General features: G+C 34.7%; 1 protein-coding gene across 5 annotated transcripts in view; it reads right to left on the bottom strand.

The window, feature by feature from the left end:
- The window catches only part of DYNC2H1 (dynein cytoplasmic 2 heavy chain 1), a 292,362-nt gene extending 280,296 nt beyond the window's left edge, over positions 1-12,066 (bottom strand). For all 5 annotated transcript variants that reach the window (XR_011440431.1, XM_023644714.2, XM_023644715.2 and 2 more), the window contains exons 1-10: positions 11,537-12,066; positions 7,665-7,835; positions 7,108-7,243; positions 5,268-5,386; positions 4,114-4,258; positions 3,105-3,337; positions 975-1,109; positions 756-869; positions 526-637; positions 55-179 (exon numbers count right to left, since the gene is read on the bottom strand). Coding sequence is in view for 4 of the 5 variants with exons in the window: in XM_023644714.2 (XP_023500482.2) it covers positions 55-179; positions 526-637; positions 756-869; positions 975-1,109; positions 3,105-3,337; positions 4,114-4,258; positions 5,268-5,386; positions 7,108-7,243; positions 7,665-7,835; positions 11,537-11,731 (1,485 nt within the window). In the remaining variant the exon portion in view is untranslated. The remainder of the gene's footprint in view (positions 1-54; positions 180-525; positions 638-755; positions 870-974; positions 1,110-3,104; positions 3,338-4,113; positions 4,259-5,267; positions 5,387-7,107; positions 7,244-7,664; positions 7,836-11,536) is intronic.
- Positions 12,067-13,050: the final 984 nt, after the last annotated feature.

The following is a 13,050-nucleotide window of genomic DNA, read 5'->3' as shown; positions in this document are numbered from 1 at the left end:
TTAATTTAGCACATTTTACAATTAGTATTTTTCAATTTTTATTGAAACTAATACCTTCAGTTCCAACTGGCGAACCCAAACTATATTATTGACAACTTCTGAAAGGTTTTTGCCAGCAAGTGGTCCAGATGCATCACCAGGAATTCCTCGGCATCGAGTCTCAAAATCTAATCGAACATCTAAATTTAATATAAAATTTAAATCAAATAAATGATTACATACATTCAGCAAAGATTTCCTAAATACCTTCTATGTACCAAGCACTTTTCAAAAGTTGTGGACAGAAAAATAATAAGAGTTGGTCCCTTACCCTCAGGGACCTTACCACGTATCAAGTGAGACAAAGAAAGAAAATAACCAGTTAACTCAAAAAGTCTGTAATGTAGAACAGAAATAGTAAATTAATCTTCAGCATATAGATGTCATAAAATGTAGTCTTAATCCTAAATGGTATGCAACAAAGAAAAAGGTAACCTACAAAAATATTTTCTCAAGCAAATAATATAATCTCTGTCAAACTTTTACCTTTAACTGAGTCCACAAGTCTTGCCAGTAAAGTTTCTCTTTCTAACATCAATTCTTTGCTTATAGTTGGACGCTTCACCAATTCTTTATATTTCAGAAATGCTTGAAGAAGCTAAAATAAAATAAAATAGGTATATGTTCATCCCAAGTGGATTGATTTGGTAAATACATATATAACTCCTAAAATAGCTTAAAGGAAATATTAAAAGTGAAATATTTCAATATTTTACCTGCTGTGGACTATCCTGAATTTCTGATATATAATTTTTCAATTTTCCTGCAATTTTTTGTTCCGCAGGTGCAATAATTTTTTCATATTGAGACACTGCAGCTTTCCATAAGGGCTAAACAAATTAACAATATCATTAGACTTTAATATTTTAAAAATCTGCTTTGAAAAAGAACAATACAGACAGGAAATTATATAGATAAACACATATATATTCAACCTCAGTATATGGATTATATTGCACAGGATTCAGGCCAGTAAAAGGTTCAAATACTCGAGCCAGACATATGATTTTCTCTTCACTGGCAGGTAAAAAATAGAGAAGCTTCTCATGAATTGTTCTAACAGCCAAGACCTAAAACATAAAATATTAAAATAAATTTATTTAAATCTGCACAAATAGTTCTAAAATTTAAAGATATTGGGCAAGAATTTCTTTAAACTAGGTTCTCTGAAATGAACAATAAAAGTGAAAATGTAATCTTGAGATAATTAAAGTGATGCTCAAAGACATAACTATATCATCCCACTACTGTCAGTCAGTGTACTCAAATTTAGTGAAAATATATAAAATCTAAATATTTTTAAACTATGTTTAAAGCTCATTTAAGTAAAATTTTAGAATCTCTCCTTAATAAAGTAAAAACTTGATTTTCATTATTCTGTATTAAATTGCACTTCTAATAATGAAATGATTCATTAACAACTCTATTATGTATAATTTACAAACAGCTGGAAAACAAATTGTGGTATTTTCTATTTAAAACCCATTGGTTCATAATGATACTACTAAAAACCATTTCATTGATCATCTAAGGAACTTACTGTGACAATAACTTATTGTTCATTGTTCTAAAAAGTGATAGATAAAAGGAAAGAAGTAATTGTCCATAATGCTTTTCCTGTACAAAATGTATTTCAGGGTAACTAAAGAATTAATGAGGAAAATTTCTTCCATCATCACTAATAAATGCAGGATAAAACAACATAATTAGAAAATAACCATTTTGCAACTCCTCATGATTATTAATGACTGCTAAAATCATTAAGAAAAAGTTGATGGGGGGCCAGCCCCGGGCCAAGTGGTTAAGTTGGCGCGCTCCGCTTCTGCAGCCCAGGGTTTCGCCAGTTCAGATCCTGGGCGCGGACACGGCACCATTCATCAAGCCATGCTGAGGCAGCGTTCCCCATCCCGCAACTAGAAGGACCCACAACTAAAAATACACAACTATGTACCAGGGGGCTTTGGGGAGAAAAAGGAAAAATAAAATCTTTAAAAAAAATTTTTTTTTAAATAAATAAATAAAAAAGAAAAAGTTGACGGAGAACATTATAACAGATGAATCAGGCCAATTATACCTGAACCCACTGATCAAACTTAACTCACTAAAAGTGGGAAAACCAGACACTATATGCCTCCTGGTCTAACATATAAGAACTATACAGCACTGCCTATGAAGTAACCTGATTCAAGTTAACTGCAAAAAAAATTTCTAAGACAGAAAAATTGAACATTGGCTAGATTAAAATGATTAAGAAATTATTGTCATTTTGTTGGGTGTGATAGTGGTATTGTGGTTATGTTTTAAAGGTGAAAGTACATGATTTCTTAGGTGGGTTTTAAAAATACTCCAGCAAAAAAAGGAAGGGAGGTGAGACAAAGATGGAACAAGAACTGAATAATGTCAGAGGCTGCTGAAATTGGGTGACAGATAGAATGGCATTCATTATATTATTTTACTTTTGTCTATGTTTGAAATTTTTTATAATGAGAAAATTTTTCAAATAAAATTTGTTTAAAAACAAAACAAAACAAATCTCCAAAGAGCTATGATTCCCCAAAGCATAAAGGGAAAAAGTCAGTTTTACAATCTTCACATATTCTCATTTTGCCTGTCCCTTCAAGCTAAATATATAAGTTCTATACGGAAACTCATAAGTTATTTGAATATTTCCACCAAGTATTCCCTAAACAGCTGTCCCTACTTAAAAACAATTTCAACAGCAAAGAGAATGTCTGAGAGCCTCCATACATGCACAAGTGGGTTGATTATCTTTTTTACAACAAAGAAGAACAAAATTGAAATTCACAACTTACAAGTTGAACAGTTACACACTAAAGAAAAAGAAAGGAGGTGAAAACAGCACTTAGTTAGTGCCCAGTGGGCACCTGGCCCTGTACCAGATGACTGCCATCAATTATCTCACATGAACTTTAACTCTTATTCTCTCCCAAAAGTATAAATAATTTCTATCAGATACATAGTACTTAATAGTTTTAAAATACATTCACAAACAAACAAGGATCTACTTTACACTCAAAGACAAAGATCAAATAATCAAGCGATACCTCTTCAAGGCGTTTGCCAAGTTTGTCAAGTGTTTCAGGAAAATATTTTTCATTTTTCCATGGATGAGGAACATAGCGCTGCCACACCTGACCTGTTAGATGATCACAGGCGGTCACCCACTGTTCACAAATTGAAATACCAGCTTTCAGATTTTCTTTCACAAGATAATAAGGATCTTCCCATAGGTTCAAAGTTCCCAACTTTTTCTGAACAAATCTTCCAAATGAACCACCTAATAAAACATAAAGCAAACTTTTGAATGGAAATATCTTTTTTACAGAAAATTTCTAGAATACACGCCTGTGACAAAATAATAGACAAATTAGCAAACTAAGGATTTATGAAACACCACATGCACACCCTTAGACCAGCACTGTCAATAACAAATATTTTTCAAAAACACATATGCACACACACATTTGTTTGTATTTTTGCATCTTTCAATATATCATGTACATCTTTCAAGTGTAGAAATATACACATAGACTTTTTTAAAGGCTGCAGAGCCTACAGTACAGATGTAGCATTATGTAACCAATTCTCAATTGCTATTTGTTTCTACTCTTACATTACAAACAATGCTGCAGTAAATATCTTGCATATATATACTTTCATGTACTTGTCTAATATTTCCCAAGGATAATAATAAGCAGGGTATTTTCTGGGTCATAAAGTACATGCACTTTTAATATTGACAAATAAGTCATTATACGTAAAAAAACTTTTCAGTTCACTACAAAATAAAGTCTAAACACATACATGCATAGGGACTAAAAATCTATGGAAATTTAGCTGTATTAATGGTCAAAGAATTGGACATTCATGATTTAAAATAACCAACTCCAGACAAGTATCTATTTAAATAATCGTATATGATCTGCTTTAAGAGTTACTTTAAGCACCAACTATTACATTAAGGAGCATTTTAAATAAGGACTTAAAGGAAAAAACAGAAAACAAAGTAACATAGGCTTCCAAAATTTCACAAGTTTATTTCTTTACTAGTACCTATGATATCTAAGAGATGTAACATCCGTGACTCAGGATAATGATCGTACTCTGTTTGTCTCCACACATCATCTACAACATCCCGAGTAGTCTCCACCAAGTCAACCACTTCCAATAAGGATAGACCGTCCAAGTTATAAAACTCCTAAAACCAAAATGCATTCATTTTTAAAACTAATCATATTGTACCTTGAGCAATATAGTCAAAACGTTCTCACATTTTTTCAACTGCTACAACTCTAATATTTGCCATATTTTCTCCTCCTTCTTCTACCAGATGATATATTACTTCTTTATGCAAATACTTCCATAAGTTCCTTCATAAACATAAATTTCATGAAAGCCAAAAGAAAACATAAGAATTGCAAAAAGTCTACTCATTTAGTTCTAGCTTGGCCTAATTTTCTTTAAATTTGGATTTATTTCTTTTATTTACCCAATAAAGGTGGCCTTAATGTCATATATACACCATCCATTGTAGTTTACATATCTTTATTCACTCATAAACTGTGTTGCATAATGTAACCAATAATACAATCATAGTATAAGGTATATTATTCTACATTTCATCATTGTTACAAAAAAAGTTTAAAACCATTTCAAACACTTCCTTAAAATGATACTATTGAAATAATATTGGGAACAAAGAGAAAATTACTATATATTTATTTTGAAAAGAACAGACTTTTTTGCAACCATACTTTAAATGGTCACTTATTTAACCTCTCTATAGATACATCAAGAAATAATCAATCAAATAAATATAAAACTAAGACTTTTTATATTTCAGATTACTTCAAAATGCTAATTTGAATAAAGTGAACATTCTTTCAAAAGAACATATTACCTCTATGTGGATAAACCTCTGTTAGTGTATTAGGTTTTTGTTTTTCCCTATCTACCTGAAGAAAAATAATTATGTTTGTCAGAAAAATATTTACTAGAGATTAGAATTTCACCTTTTTAAAAGTTTGGATATCTAAATTGTACTCATGTTAAACACACATCTTAAGTAAACCCTGCTACATATGAAGGATATATTTTGTTCACAACTATCAAGTCATGATTTTAAAACAGAGGTAAATCCAGTGAAAACTGAATTCTAAAGTACTTTTATCAAAAGCCTGATATATAACTATGTATGAATCACATACTCTTGCAATTGTTTCAAATAATTCTTTAAAATAACTGGCTCTTTCTCTACTGATCTGTTTATTTCCACGATGAGCTTGCTCTATCCAAAACTGGAACTCATCATTTGGTGTAAGAATACCTGAAAAAGTGAAAAGGAAATATTACTTGAAAATGAAAAGCCAGAAAGTTATCTGGGTCACTCACTGATATATTTCCTATATTCTTCAGGATGCACAGAAAATAAGTTTGATAATTTCTATCAACAGAAAGTTCTTAAATCCACCAGAAAAAATAACAGCACCAAATTTTTTTTTTTTTTAATGATTGGCACCTGAGCTAACAGCTGTTGCCAATCTTTTCTTTTTTTCTGCTTTATCTCCCCAAATTCCCCTGGTACATAGTTGTATATCTTAGTTGCAGGTCTTTCTAGTTGTGGAACAGCACCACATTTATTCTTCACATCAGTTTGTTGCCTAGTGTGATTCCTATATGCCTTTACAAACCACCCATATCTAGACCGTCAGTCTGCATTTCATATCTATGAGTTTGCTTCTCCAACACAAGGTTTCACTAAATCTAATTCCAATACCATTCATGCTATTGAATAGCATCCCAAGTGGAAATGATTATAATTTAATCAATAAATGTCGGCAATTTAATTTCAAAATATAAGCAAATTAAAATAGTTTTACTTTTAAATTTGCCAATGAACTGGACAATCTCTAAGTGCCTAATCACATACTGGAAATAAATGCACTATTCCTTCTGGGTCTGCCCACAGACCCAGAATCCCATTTGAATCCCATTCAAACACATCTAATTTACTATTCAAGCAAAATATAAAACTATAGCCAATATTTTAAAATAATGACTTGTATATGTCATGCATTTCATATTAACTGTTCATATGAAAAATAATTTATCTATAGCCACAATGAAATTATAATTAGCTTCAGAGAAGATACATTTTAAAAATAAAAGTCAATGGCCTATCATCTTTGCAAAGTATACAATTAGGGTAAATCTCATTATTCATGGATTCTGGATTTACAAATTCACCTACTTGCTAACATTTATTTGTAACCTAAAATCATACTCAGTGTTTTTATGGTCATTCTCAGACATGTGCAGGGCAGTGAAAAATTTGAGTCTACCTACACACTCACTTCCAGATGAGGCTGAACAAAGTGACACTGCCTTCTTGTTTCCTATCTCCCAGTGTAAACAAATGTCCTTTTACTAGTCTATTTAGTGCCACATTCTTTGCATTTTGGGGCTTTTTGTTGGTGATTTCACTGTTTAAAATGGCCCTCAAGCACAGTACTGAAGTGCTGTCAGTGTTCCTAAGCACAAGAACATCATGACGTGCCTTAGAGAGAAAATACTTGTGTTAGATAAGCTTCATTCAGGCATGAGTTACAGTGCTGCTGGCCATGAGGTCAATGTTAATTAATCAAGATATATTAAAGTGTTTTTAAACATAAACACACATAAAACAAGGTTATGTGTTGAGCAGTTAATGAAAATGTGATGACCAGAGGCTCACAGGAACCTAACTCTGTATTTCCCCTAGGAGCAATGGTTCAGTACGTGCTAATTCAGTGTTCACGATGACTTTATAGAACACAATTACTACAAATAACGAGAATGAACTACAGATTCTAGTTCCATGAATTGCACATTGTTAAAGATTACATTTCGCTCTTCTCCAAATCCACGTAAATCTGTTCATTTAAAAGAAGCCCAGGCTCAGACAAGACTTAAAATGTGGAAAGAAATCTGTGAAGAAATACACTAATTTACTAATGTAATAATAAGACAATCATTTTGACTTTCTTTGAATAAGCTATGGTTCTATACCTCGTGTGTCATCTTCCTTAAACTTCAGTTTTGCTAAGTTAGTGTCTGATCTTCGTAGAACTATACCCAACCCAGCTTCTAGTTCACTCAAAAGATTTTGAAGTTTGGGATCAAAGTTTCTGCTCCATTCCTGATCCTAAATAAAAACAGACAAGAGCAAACATTGATCAAAAGCTTTCCAATCAAACTGGCTTCCTAAAACACCGTCATAAGACCTAAGTCCAAATAAACCTGTTCCACTCAAAGCCTGACACTATTTCTATCTCATAAGGGAGAAAAAAAAGTCCTTTCGACAGTAAAAACTTATAAAGATCACTTGCAGTGTAAGAGCTTATGTGAATTGCATTTTATATCTTTCTCCAATTCCCCTATTTGTCAACAAAGCTTACTTTAAAATTTAAAAAAATTAAAAAGAAATTATATTTTAATTAAAAACTAAAATACTAATGATACTAACAGTAAATAATAAATATTTATGTTTGTGTTTATGTAAACATTTATCAAAATACCTAGATTTAAAAAAAACAATGACCATACAGCTACTTTAATTTACTCACCTTTAACAACATTGGTGCAAATATTTGCCGTACTGCTTGGTAAAGGGAATTTATAGGTGATTCTAACATAGATGAAACAAGAATGTTATTATGTAGATTCTGATCAGTAATTACTTCAGGTCGTAGCTTGAAAAACACCAGCACTTTATCTTTTGTGTCAGCAAAATCAATCTAAAGTAATAAACAAATAATTTTTAATGTTATCTTCATAAAAGTTAATATTTGAAAGAAACGTTTCCCTAAAATGTTGTATCTCTATAATTTTATCCCTTGGAAAAATAATTACTTTAAAAATAATTATAGTATATTACAACCAATCAAAGAATAATTCAGTTTTAAAATGTATCCCCACTTATACGTGATTGTATTATAAAGCTACTTCGGTAAGTGAGTTACAAACAGAAAGCACTATACAAATATTGTTGACATACACGGCTAACTACTCCACTCCAGCCAGATTCAGTAATATCACAGATCAAAGCTGTGTGCCCCAGGTAGTACACACTAATAAGTACTATACTTCTCCACTCTACTCCAGAAAGTCTATAACAAGGATGTTAATTACCCGAAACTAGCATTTTAAAGTACTCTTTTTAAGTTGAATGTAAGCTCAGAAATACCAAAACGAACTTACGTTGTCTATCTCCTAAAATCATCTTTACCTGAACCAGAAATTTTTCCTTACAATATTTCAGCATCAAACTTTATTAAACTGTTGTATAACTAGATAAAACTGGAACTGGACGAGCTAAATTGGAATTCACTAAAGCAACCATGTTCAGAATAGGTCAGCTCCTAGGAATTAGTTCATTAGCCGAAAAGCATGGTGCCCAAAGCAAGTTTTTGCATTATATACACACTTTCACAGTTGTTATCATTTCTTTTTCCAGGAAAAGAAGTCTATGCATTAAAAAAAACTTCAAACAAGTTTACTACTGCACATGAAAAACACCTTATAGATGAGTGAGCTTTCATGCTATTTTTCTTTTGTCCTAATCACTGTAATTTTTTTAGCCACTAGGAAGGAACTGGCATTTACTTGGGGTGTTGCTGCATTTCTCAAACTTTCATTTCCACACATTAGAATTCTATTGCTATTATGATCATTTTATTCCAATTACAAGCAAGTGAGAATAACAAGCTGAAGATATGTAGACTTGAAAAATTCACTCTTTAGTAATTAAATGGTACATACTCATACTTTCCTCCTCCCACCTATCTGATAAAGAAAATATGCATTTTATTACCATACTTTGAAAACAGCAGCTATAGCCATTGGCCGAAGCTCCCTAGGGCATCAGTCAGGACAGAGTTTTGTCCTAGCAGAGTCAGAGTTGAAGCAAAGGATCAGTGGCTACAGCTGCTCCTCAATCCCCGAGGAAAGGAAAATTGAGAATCAGGACTCCTAGCCATCTCTCCTCCCAGTTTCTCTATCATTGGTAACCATTATTTCCTCTTAACAAACTATAATTTGGCAACTATTAATTCAAGGTGTAAAGTTGTTCTTCCATACTCATGCATTTATATATTGCCTATGGCTACTTTCACTCTACAATGACAGAGCTGAAGTTGCAACAGAGAGCCTTACAGCCTACAAAGCCTAAAATATTTATTATCTGGCCTATTACAGAAATTTAGCCAACCTCTATTCTAAATCATAAACCAGATCACATCTCTCTCTTGCTTAAGATTACCAGTGACTTCCTATTTCAACCTAAATGGTGTACAAGATCCTAAACGATCAGCCCACACCAAATCTTCCACACGCTCCAGTCATCCATTAAACTTCAGCAATCACTCTGGATTTTTTTCCCTATCCCTTGAAACCAAGGTGAGACCCAGCTCAGGGCCTTGGTACTTATTTCTTTTGCTCAGAACACTCTTCCTCTAAATCTTACATCTGCCTACAATTTATCATTCAAATCTCACTTTAAAGGTCATTGATCCAGACAACTACTACCTTCTACACTATTTTACTGCAGTTCTCCACCCCACTCCCATCATTACTTTAACGTTACTCTACTTTCATCGTGACAGCACTTATCAATAGCCAAAAGTATGTTACATTATATATCTGTGTGCATGTATTTAGCCTATCTTTATCCGCTCGAATGTTACTCCCTGAAGCCAAACTCCAGCGTGTTCATGGCTGTATCCCAGCACCTAGGACAGTGCCAGATCCCTAGAAGGTACTCAATAAACATGTGTTAACTTATTAAATCATGCTGACTCTCAGACATCTACAGAATAACTTAAGACGTAAGAAAACATTTTCAAATATAACTAAAAACCTGTAGCATGGTGTATGACTAAAAACAAAATACAGCGTTAGGTTCTACTAGTAATAGCATTAACTTAAAAAAGTTATAGCTTCAATTCGCAGTAACTAATCCAAGATACATTTTCACAAATCCAAACCTCTCCTTATCTTGTTCTCCCATTACACTCGAATCTTTCAGTGGCATTTACAACATTGTGCCCCAATTTTATACTTTGTTGAGTATATGTCATCCTGGACCACTCTAGAGTGAGGTTCTGGAAGGGAGAAGCACGGGGTCCTATTCTGAATTATCCCACCTATTAGAGAAGTGGAGTAGTTAACACTTAGGATGTAACCTTTGTGCATTACTTTCCTCAGCTATAAAATGGAAATAAAAATAGTACCCATCTTTTACTATTGTGAACATTAAATGAGCCAATACACATAACGTGCTTAGAACAGTGCCTGACAGAATGTAAAGAGAAATATAAACGTTAGCTGTGATCTTCCATCGTAAACCCACCAAGCCTAGTAAAGTGTTTTGCATATATTGAGTTCAAAGCAAGAGTTTATTGGGGGCCAGCCAGTGGCACAGCAGTTAAGTGTGGACATTCTGCTTCTGTGGCCCGGGGTTCGCAGGTTTGCATCCCAGGTGTGGACACGGCACCACTCATCAAGCCATGCTGTGGCAGGTGTCCCACATAGGAAGTGGAGGAAGATGGGCATGGATGTTAGCTCAGGGCCAGTCTTCCTCAGCAAAAAGAGGAGGATTGGCAGATGTTAGCTCAGGACTAATCTTCCTCAAAAAAAAAAAAATGTTTATTGAATAGGACTGAATTAAATCCAGGACAAAGGATTCATAGCAAATGGGGTGAATGATTCAACCATCCTATAAAAATGCACCCAATACTTGCTGTGTGTCAAATACTATATTACACCTAGGGATATGGGTGAACACAAAAGGAAGAGGTCTAAAATGTCTATGATTTGTTAACTTTCATCCATTTACGGGGCCCCTTTAATGTGTGAGGCAATTTTTTACTCTGAGGTTTATATATATGTAAGTCCTGATTGCAAATGCAATCATCTCTTAAGCAATTCGGCCAGTCAAGGCAGCAGTGCAATAAATAAATCAATACATTACACGTTGTACATCAAAAAAGAATTTAAACTTTGTATCATATCATTTAGTAAAAGATTTGAATTCCAAACTAATCTTTTCCCGGAGCAACTTTAAACTCAGTGCAGTGCTAGCCCAAAAAAAGATACACTAGAATTTGCCCCAAAGAACTTTAAAAAGGAGGAAAAACAATTTAATAATTAAAGTAAATGTTTTCTTTTTAGATATAATCCATCTGTAATCTTTAAAAAAAAAACTAGAAAAGAATATAATTGTTCTGTTCAGTTGTGTGGACAGGGCATCTCCTTGGGTCAGATGGGGGACGCAAGCTTGGAAACTACACGCAGAAGCTCGAGGCCAACGCAGCCAAGGCAGAGACAGCCTTAGGGTCTTGAAGAGGATCCCGCGAGAAGGCTGAAGAAGAACCCAACATCTCTCTGGCTGAGCCTGCGACGTTAAGAGAGATCAGGGCAGGGGTGCAGGGAACCATACCGTGTTGGAAAAGGAGATTCCGGCGTCGGATCGCTGTACCCTAAGGAGCATCTGGTTCCCGTCATCCAAGAAGTTGTTGATTTCAGGACCGTTGTAGAGCAGTGGCTGGTCCCAGGGTTCCGACACCAGTCCAAAATAATTCTGGGTAGTAGTGAAGATGAAAATCTTCCGAACGTCCCCAGTTCCGCCCGCCATGATTTCGGAGAAGGGAAAAGGGGAGGGAGGGCGGAAAACTGGGAACGAAGAAGAAACCAATCGGGAAGGAAATGCAGGGAAGAGCAGAGCTGTGCTCAAACCCGGAGCCTGCCAGCCTGCCCGCAGCGCTTCGCGGTTGCCAGGACCGGTCGCTATGGCGACGGAGCATTGCGGCGGCGCCGTCGCCGGCGCGCAGGCGACGTTACCATCTCGGGCACGCGCACGCAAAGCTCTCGGAGACGATCGACCACCTCGGAGCTCCTTAGCTGCTCGCCGCGGTCATCGATTGTAAGGAATTCGGGCAAGTTTGTGTCAGGTCGCAGAACCTGCCTTTTATTCTCTATACTGATTTGTTATAACACGTAATTAGAAGAGATAGAGCTAGTCTTCAAATGCCGCAGCGTGGCCTGGATTTGGGAGAGCTGGGCTCTAGTGCTCCCTCTCCTCCTGCCCCCGTTAGCAAACCACTGTGTTAGCGTCAGGTTCCACACCTGTAAAATGGGGAAATACTATCTAGGTTGTAATAAGTATTTTAAGAGATCACTATTTAAAATTCGTTTTTTGAAGAGCTGATAAAGAATAGGAGTTCGATACAATGTTAATTTACTTCCTTGATCTTCCTCCACTCCTTTCTGCTTTGGTTTATTTCCCACCATTATTTTTATTTTGTTATTGTATTATTAGTTTCAGAAAAATTTAACCACCAATTTTTCATCACAGCCATTACCTGAACACACAGCCGTATTTGTAAAATAACCAAAACATACAATGATCTTGTTAATTTGTGTTATAACAAGCACAACTAAATACTGAAGAAATATAGATATGAAATCAGGCTTCGTTCTTTTCTATCCAATGGCATCACTATAAACTACTAAACTGCTAGTCATTTATCCCAGTATTTATCAAAGACTCTGAATTCAATCATTTTCTTCTAAAATCATGCTGCTATGTGCCAAGTAATGAACTAGGCCCCAGAGACATAGTGCCTGCCCTCATAGGATTTTTGGTCTGGTCAGTCATCATCTCAGCCCTGATTTTAGATCATCCTAAGGAACATAACCATATACAGATTTTTTTTATTTGCCCTTAATAATCACAACTTCCTCCTAAAACTATATAATTTTAGAATTAGAAAGAGTGTCTTTTTATCTGCTGAGCATCTTAAGATTTGGGAGTGGGAACTAAAGACAGCTGAATTGCTCTAAATTATAAAGGGAAATGAAGTCAAATTCTCATGAAATAACCCAAGAGGTGGGAGAGGAGTCAATGAGTTGGATGCTGACCCCTGGATGGGAAAAAATCCAAACATGAACCCA

This window comes from Equus caballus, chromosome 7, assembly GCF_041296265.1.
Source record: "Equus caballus isolate H_3958 breed thoroughbred chromosome 7, TB-T2T, whole genome shotgun sequence".
NCBI lineage: Eukaryota > Metazoa > Chordata > Mammalia > Perissodactyla > Equidae > Equus > Equus caballus.
Note: the sequence above shows the minus strand (reverse complement) of the source record. Positions and strands in the feature narration are given on the sequence as shown.